Source organism: Elephantulus edwardii, unplaced genomic scaffold (assembly GCF_000299155.1).
Source record: "Elephantulus edwardii isolate Elephantulus edwardi_28Jun2011 unplaced genomic scaffold, EleEdw1.0 scaffold00138, whole genome shotgun sequence".
Classification (NCBI taxonomy): domain Eukaryota; kingdom Metazoa; phylum Chordata; class Mammalia; order Macroscelidea; family Macroscelididae; genus Elephantulus; species Elephantulus edwardii.
This window is the reverse complement of record NW_006399888.1, coordinates 6,749,552-6,758,574: the sequence shown is the minus strand read 5'-3', so window position 1 is coordinate 6,758,574 and position 9,023 is coordinate 6,749,552. Positions and strand designations below refer to the sequence as shown.

General features: G+C 39.5%; 1 protein-coding gene across 2 annotated transcripts in view; it reads right to left on the bottom strand.

Annotated features, from left to right (window-relative positions):
- PLCB1 (phospholipase C, beta 1 (phosphoinositide-specific)) overlaps positions 1 to 9,023 on the bottom strand; it is a 920,819-nt gene that overhangs the window by 273,066 nt on the left and 638,730 nt on the right. For both annotated transcript variants that reach the window (XM_006894240.1, XM_006894239.1), the window contains exons 5-7: positions 6,789 to 6,868; positions 1,765 to 1,818; positions 110 to 185 (exon numbers count right to left, since the gene is read on the bottom strand). In XM_006894240.1, the coding sequence (XP_006894302.1) occupies positions 110 to 185; positions 1,765 to 1,818; positions 6,789 to 6,868 (210 nt within the window). The remainder of the gene's footprint in view (positions 1 to 109; positions 186 to 1,764; positions 1,819 to 6,788; positions 6,869 to 9,023) is intronic.

Below are 9,023 nucleotides of genomic sequence, written 5' to 3'. Positions count from 1 at the left end.
TATTTAATTATAAATAAACTATGAATTTAGGAACTATTGTGATAATCCTATTTTATGGCTTATTGAAGGCTACTTAGCCTTGAGGTTAGCAGGAAGACAATGTGCTTACCCGTGACGATGGAAGACTACAAGCCTCTAAAGCTGTTTCCACCCGCTTCCTGTCAGCAGAAAACAAGCGATATACACTGTAAAGTGAAGACAAAAATAAGTGATAGTTATTATATACATAAATCACAACACATAGACATGATGATAAATGAAACGTGTTATTGAATTAAATATTCATCCTTAATCAATGAAAAGAGGCCCACGTCCATGCACCTGCATATGTCTTCTCAAAGATCGATGTGTGTGCTTTTACAATTTAATGTGGGGGCGGGGGTGAGGGAAATTGAAAGAATTTGTTCACATTTGTATTGGAATTTTATAAATAAACTAGTATAAAAAAGAAACAATATATTTTAAAAGTTCGATATAAAATCAATATGTTGAAATTATGATTATTATCTGATTTAAAAGTGCTGCATTCAGTAATTTCTAATCATTAAGCACTAAAATAAATGTCCTTACAACTCTGTCTCCTGGCTGGTACCCATTGTCTGCACATTTTTATTTACAGCAGCTCATTAAAAACACTCAAACTCACAGCTGACTCTGCACTGGAGTTCTGAGGCTGCAAATCCCACAGAAGGGGGCCATCTAACTTTTTCCCCGGGGAGCTGCTGGTGGATTTGAACTGCCAGAGAAGCATGGTCTCTGGGTTAGCAGCCCAACTCCCTGCCGACTGTGCCACCAGTGGTTCATATCTGTTCTCTTTCCAGTAAAATCACGACCCCTGAAGATAGTGGTGGTTCCATGGTACAAACCTCACTTTCCAGAAAGGAAACCCAATTTTGGTTCCTGACTAAGCCGATGTACCTTGTGCACAATCACCACTCCTATAAGGGGTGGTCTGTGTATGACTGTGATCCTGGATAGGATGTGGACTTGTACTGTCTTTGTTTAGTAATTTGCTTTTAAAATTGAGGCACCGGTGGTGGTGGTGTGTACCATCGGGTCAGAGCTGACCCACAGCAGATCCTGCAGTGGGTTTTCAGAGGCAGTTAATCACATGGGAAGAGATTGCCCATCCTTTACCCTCACAGTAGCTGGTGGATTTGAACTTTGTGTCTTTGGGAAGCAGTGCAGCTTCTTGCCAGTAGGCCATGAGAGCTCCCTCTAAGCACTAGAAAGCTTAAAATCAAATTCTGGGTAAATGGTTCTATTGAAACATTAGAAAATCTAACACACAGCACTCAGATTCCTGGGAACAGTGGATGTGAGTCATTGTTATTTCTCTCATAGAAGATTTTGATTTTCAGTTTATAGACCTCCTTCTGTCCTGATTAATCAAGTAAGTCCCTTGCGAGGTTCCTGCTGGCATATGAGTTTACAACCCCTGTCATAAGGAGTCACTAACCTTGTCCAATTTCACTCTTAAAGTTGACCTGAATCTCAGCTGGGTTTTGGCAGCAAGATCCCCCTCTCCCATCACCCTCTGCTCTGCGTTGGTATTTCTTGACCAACCTATGGGAAGGGGTATCCCAGGGGATGTGTGCTAGAAACCCAGGGCCCGGAAGTGAGACATGGCACATGGCGACACCAGCGTCACCACGCCTTTCCATGCTTCACTTAGGCTGCTGAGGAAACAGGACAGGGTCATGGCATGAGCCCAACTCCTTATGAGAAAGAACATGAATAATGGGGGATGCTCACGCAGCTTACTTTTTGAGAGGAATGCGCCCTTCCGGAGTGACTTGAAGCTTCAGTTTAGTATAGCTGTTGGGAAAGCAGGGGGTGGGGGAAAATGTTTAGTTTATACAAAAGCTTTTTATTGAGAATAAAATAGATTTTTTAAAAAGAAAAGGCCTAGGTGTACATAGTTTGCTGAATATTCACAAACTGCTTATGTCTCTACAAACAGCACTCAGGTGAGAAAATAGAGCATTATTGCTGTCCACACATCCCATATGTCCGTCCTCTGCCCACTTTCAGAAACTTTCTCCCCAAAGGAATTGTCAGCGTGCCTTTTAATAATACCATTTTTAGCATGTTTTTATAATTAATATAAAGTACATAAAATCATATTCTTTTGTGTCTAGCATCTTTATAACAGGGTTTGTTTGCTTTGATTTTTTTTTAAATTGATATTTTAGTGAATGTTTATAGAGAACTTGGATTTCCATTCATTTAATGTTACACATTTTGTTCCCCCTCAGTTCGCTTTTCTCTTTGGAAAAAAAAAAGAAATTCTTTCATCCTTATACCTTCTCCCATCGTTAATCCTTCTCCCACCGAGTCCACTTTACTATGCAACTCTTATTCTGGATTCTTGTCATGCAAATAACACCTAATCATATATTCCTTCTAAACAGGTCTCTCCCTCCTCTGTTCCAATGCAGTGTATATTGTCTATCCCCTTTTTTCTTAGTTTGCCCCCATCCACGTGTCAGTTCTACTTTATAACAGTGGTATTGTGTAGTATTTATTTGTCCTTTTGTGACTGAGATATTTCACTCAGCATTATTTTCTCCGGGGTCACATATTTGGTATAATATATCATGAGTTCCTTATTTTCAATGCTGCATAGTATTCCATAGTGTGAATATACCACAGTTTCTCTATCCATTCATTTATTAATAGGCACTTGGATTGTTTCCAATTCTTTACTATTGTGAACAAAGCAGCAATAAACATGGGTGTGAATAATAGGTTTTTCAGATCCATCCATATCATTTTTGCTTACAGTAGACAACCACTGTTTGACTCAAGTCATGGTATTTTCAATTGCTTTGTATGCAAGTGGAAGTTTAATAAGAAGAAGGAAGACCCAGGAAGAATGGTGTCTTTGAATTGTCACATTAGCAAAGAGCGTTGAACATTCTCCAGACTGTCAAAAAAACAAGTAAGTCTTGGTGCAAGTGTGATCACGTGTCACTTTGGAAACAAGACTAGTGAAAGTTTGCCTTTTGGAAAAAAGTTACTTTGGGTAAGTTGTTAGAAAAGGGTCATCCATGGAAAAAGACGCCATGCTTAGAAATGTGGAGGGTCATAAAAAGAGAGGAAGACGCTCAACAAGGTAGACTGATACAGACACTACCACAGCGGGCACAAGCATGGTGGAGACTGCAGGATGGCACAGGACAGGGCACAGTTTGACGTGGTGTTCATAGGGTTACGATGAGTCAGAGTTGGCTCGACCACAACAACATCCTGTTTCATCATTTATAGTATTCAGTTATGTAAATATAACAAGTGTATTTATCTCGTCAACTGCTTTTGGACATATGAGGAAAGAGATGGAACAAGAGAAGCCTCAAGCATCGCTGATGAAAAGGTAACCTGGGATGACTCCTTCAGTGTCTGAGCTGTGAAACAGAGGTCTCACATCTCGGTACAAGTATGACAGAGATGCTTAATACAGGCATCAAAAGTCTTATTCTAGACTATCCACAGAAATTATTCTTACGGAAGCACTTATCTGGATTAGAAATTTAGAACAAATTAATCAACTAGTTGTTCTTATTGTTGTTATGTGCTGTTGAGTTGCTTGTGACTCATAGTAACCTTCTGTACAACAGCTCTGAATCCTACTCTATCCTGTGCAAACCTCATCGTCTCTGACATACCAACCTTCATTACCTCAGTCACTATACTAATCCCTAGAGTCTTCCTCTCTTGTGCTGTCCCTACACCATTCCAAGCATCCTGTCCCTCTCCACTGACTGGTCCCTCTTTGCAACATGTCCCAAGTGAGTCAGATGAAGCTTCAGAATCCTTGCTTCCAAGGAGCAGTCTGGTTTCACTCTCTCCAACATGAACCTGCTTATTTTTCCTAGCAATCCATGATATATTCAATACTCTTCTCCAGTATCACAGCTCAAAGGCATTAATTTTATTTCTAGTCATCTCTAGTCATTGTTCAGCTTTCTGATGCATAGCAAATAATTGTGAAGACCATGGCTTGGATCACGTGCACCTTAGTCTCCAGACTGATATTATTGCTCTTCAGTACTCTGAAGAGGTCTCCCTGACAACAGAGTTTACCAATGAACTGTATGTTATAAAACTAAAAAAAACCATTCACTGCTATAAAGTTGCCTCTGACCCCTGGTGACTGCACAGGGCAGAGCAGAACTGCCCCAAGGGGTTCTCAGGGCTTTAAGTCCTCACAGGAGCACGAAGTCCCAGCTTTCTTCTGTGCTGCATTTGCTCTCTAGCCTGTATTTCAGGTATAACATCATGTTTTTATCTGGGTTTTTCAATGAACATTGCCTGAAACAATAGATATTCTAGAAATGTCAGCTGGGTAATGAATGGTAGGACCAAAGAAAGAATAAAAAGAAGAATGAAAATGATAAAAAACAAAGAAGAAGAAGAGGTGGGAAGAAAATAAGCACACAGGAAGTGTCTTTAAGATGACAAATGAATTTAGGAAACATTTAAAGGATGATACAGCACTGAGTAAAAGCAAGACAAATTCAAAGGACAGTAAAAAAGGAACGTGGGCTGGAGGGATCTGAGGTCTGGAGTAATGGATATGTTTTGTATAAGAAGAGGGTAGAGAAAAAAACTAGTAAAATGACCACTCAGTATACTAACTGACAATTTTGAGTCAAATGTTTCTTAACCTTCTGAACATCCACAGCTTCTCAAAGGAACACAATCAGTCTTCCTCGCTGCTCATCTGACATAAAGCATTATTTGCCTTGGCCAGATTATTTTTAGAAATGCTGTTTTAATTTCAGAACAATCTGAGTTATCATGTTTTGATTTTCTTGCCATCTCTCTTTCTTTCTCTCCGCTTCCCCTTTTTTAAAACTAGATAAAAGCTTTTCATCTACATTCTGTCTTCCTGAATTGTACCTAAGCACTTCCATAATTAGACAGACAAATTGTTGTTGTGTTGTAATGTGCTGTGGGGTCACCTGAGACTCTTAGTGACCTGATGTACAACAGCCCCAAACTCTGTTCTGTCCTTTGCCAATTTTATTGTCTCTGACACACCTACCCCGCATTATCCCAGCCACTGAAGTTACTATAACTTTTTGTAGTTGTTAGCATCCACCCAGTTAGCTCCTGATTTATCCATGTCCACGTGACTGAAATACTGCCTTCTTTTCTGTACCGTCTTTTTGAATGGCTGGAAACCAGACCTTTGTACTTAAAGGTGGCTTTTTAAGCAGTGATTTGATTTTATTTTTTAAAAATATTTAATTGTGAACTTCAAGTTTTCTGTAAATGTTTGTCAAAATATTAATTAAAAAATTTTAAAAGTTCATTGTATATGCATATCCATGTTTATCACTGCTTTATTTACAAGAGCAAAGAGATGGAAGCAACCTAAGTGTCCATCAATAAATGAATGGATGGAAAAACTACGGAATAGTCATACAATGGAACACTATGCAGCACTGAAAAACAATGAACTCATGAAACATTACACAACAGGGTGACCCTGCAGGACATTATGCTGAGAGAAATATCTCAGTCACAAAGGGACAAATACTACATCCCACCACTGTTATAAAGCAGGTCTGACATAAGGGTTTGGGAGGAGAATAGGATAAGCGTGGCTAGATAATGAACATTGCACTGGAACAGATGAAGGAAATAACTGTTTAAAAGGAATATATGATTAGACATATCTAAGACAACAGTGCCGGAATAAGAGGTATATTGCAAAGAGGACTTGGAGGAGGGAGAACAGGAGGTAATTGTGCAACAATGAATAGTTAAAAAAAAACACCAAAAAAAGTAAACTGGGAGACGGGGAAGGGAGGGAGAAAAGGTAAAAATGTGCAATTAATGAATGAATGAAAATCCAACTTTTCTGTAAACTTTCATTAAAATCACAATTAAAATATTATTAAGAAATATTTGTGTTTTGAGTGATAGTTTGTTTAGCATATTAGGTTTCCATTTCACATTTTTTAAATACACGTTTTTATGAGATGACGGTGGTGTTGTGTGCCGTCGAGTGGGCACTGACCCATAGCTGACCCTCCAGTGGGTTTTCAGAAGCAATAAATAACACAGGATAGACTGCCAATCCTTCTTCTGTGGAGCAGTTGGTTGATACGAACTGCGAGCCTCTGGGATTGCAGAGCAGCTTCTTACCATCAACCACCAGAGCTCCCTTTTATGTGATAGTGGTTGCAATTTCATCACATGTCTCCTCCTGCTTTCTATTCTGACCTTTTTTCTACAGCCTGCCTCTTTGCTCACACCTGCTGTGACTACACCCAGGGCTGCAATCAGGACATCAACATCAAGTTGTTGGTATCAGTAAGCAAGGAAGTAGCAGTATCACTTATCCCAGGTCTGAGCCTAGAGAAATGATTGGGATAGACTGGTAGTTCTCTTCCTGAGATTAATCACTAGTACAACCAAAGCAAATACAGAAGCAGAGAATGCTCTGAAATGAATAATCTTTATTTCAAAGCATGGCTGGCTAGCAGGATTTGGGCATCTCTCCTTACACTGTGCCCACATCACTGACATTCAGGAGAACTCTGTTCACGGATGTGCAGCTTGGGGAAAAAACAAACCAACCAAAAAAGCCGGTTTCTTTTCTTGGAACTCTTTCAGCATGGAACTAGGAAGGTATTAGTACTCTATAAAACCCCAAAGGAAAATTTATGTTTATAATGTGAGAAGCCAACGGAGCCTAAATCAGATTCACAAAGGAGACAGGAAACTGACTCAGAAGAAGCAACACCCTTCACAATGAAATTCAAGCTACTTACGCCTTTTCCAGAAAAGCATCCCTGGACATGTTTTGGGCCAGCAGGTTGGTTGCCAAACTGAAAACCTCATTTGTCCATTCCTGAAAATGTAAATCACATTTGCATTAATTTAAACACTACACTACCATTAGATGCATTTCTTTTTTAGCTCAGCTTTCAGGAAGACAAATTAGTTCCATTTTTATGCCCAATAGTTCCCCATTTTTTTAACTAAAAATGACATAATGGCATACAAATCCCACAGTGACTCCTCCTTTTCTAAGAAATAGTTCTTACATATAAACATTGTTTTTAAACTGTATTTTAAGCTTGGGGGCATTGATTGTCAAATGCAAGGTTGACATTCAATAACTGAACATTAGTTTTTACTCGTTTTTTCTCATTACAGGGTTACAGAAAATGCCTTTAAGATACAATGAGGTTTATTTTCAAAAGAAATGCAAATATCATTTACCCAATCATAAACAGCTATGCTAGAGTTATTACATTTAATTACAACTCGGGAAGTTCTCTAAACCAGCTGTGGTTCAAATGTGACACGATGTCACATTGGCTTAATATCCCCTGTGTTTTTAGGTACAAGCACGGACTCATAGCACTCCCATGAACAACATATCTGAACTGAACCCTGACCTCTCCCCTGCCTTCCTAATCATCTCTGACACACTTGTATCCAACACCGCAGTCGCTGTGTCAGTCCATCTGGTTCACGGGCTTCCCCTCTTTCACCAACCCTTCACATTTCCAAGCACGATGTTCTTCTTCAAGGAATAGCCTTTCCTAGTAACATGCCCAAAATATATGAGGTGAAGCTTTGTCATCTTTACCTCCACAGAGCACTCTGGCTGCATCTTCTTCAAGACCTATCTTTTTGTGATTTTGGCAGCCCATGGGATACCCAGTTCTCTTCTCCAAAATCACAGTTCAAAGGCATTGATTCTTCTTCTGTTACCCTTAATCATTGCCCAGCTCTCAGATGCACAGCAAGCAACTCAAAAGACAATGCCCTGAACCAAGCATAACGTAGTCCTCAAACTGACATCACTACTCCTCAATGATCTGGACAGGTCCCTCAGTGCAAACTTTCCTCGTCCAATACGTCTCTGATATCCCGAGTGCTGATACAAAAGGTATTGATTATAGATCCAAGTAAGATAAAATTGTAGACAGTGTCAATCTTTTCTCCATCTATCATGAAGTTGCTTATAAATTCAGAAGTGAGAATTTTTCTTTTTTGTTATATTGAGATGTAATCCGCATTGAAGGATGTATTCTTGGAACTTCTGCAGCAAGCCTGTCAGGTCCTCTTCACTTTCAGCAAACCAGGCTGTCTCTTCAGCATAATGTAGGTTATTGATGAGTTTCCCTCCTATCTTGATGCCACATTTTTCTCCATAGAGTCCAGCTTCTCAAATAATTTGCTCAGCATACAGATTGAACATCTATGGAGAGGAAATACAACCAGATGCACATCTTTTTAAATTTTAAACCATTACCCAGGAAGCATTAAAAGAAGATGGAAAGAGTATAAAGAGTCACTGTACCAAAAGAAATTGGTGGACACAGAAGAATTTCATGAAACAACGTATGAGCAAGAGCCTGTGGTGATGAAGGAAGAAGTTCAAGCTGCTCTGAAAGAATTGGCAAAAAACCCCAAGTCTCCAGGAATAGATGATATACCAACTGACATGTTTCAACAGACAGACACTGGCCTGGATGTACTCACCAAATTGTGCCAAGAAATCTGGAGGATAACCACCTGGCTAACTGACTAGAAGAGATCTATATTTGTTCCCATTCCAAAGAAAGGTGACCTGACAGAGTGTGAAAATTATCAAACAGTATCATTACTATCACACACAGTAAGATTCTGCTGAAAATTATCCAAAAACTACTGGAGCAGCATGTCAGCAGAGAACTTCCAGAAGTGCAGGCTGGGTTTAGAAGAGGCCATGGTACTAGGAATATTATAGCTAAAGTTAGATGGATCATGGCTGAAAGCAGAGCGTACCAGAGGAATGTCTATCTGTGTTTCATTGACCATGCAAAGGCATTTGACTGTGTGGATCACAACAAATTGTGGCTGACTCTGAAAAGAGTCGGAATCCTAGAACACTTGATCATGCTTATGTGAAACCAATACTTGGATCAGGAAACAGTTATCAGAACAGAACAATGAAACACTGCATGGTTCAAAATTGGGAACAGTGTACACCAGGAATGTGTCCTATCTCC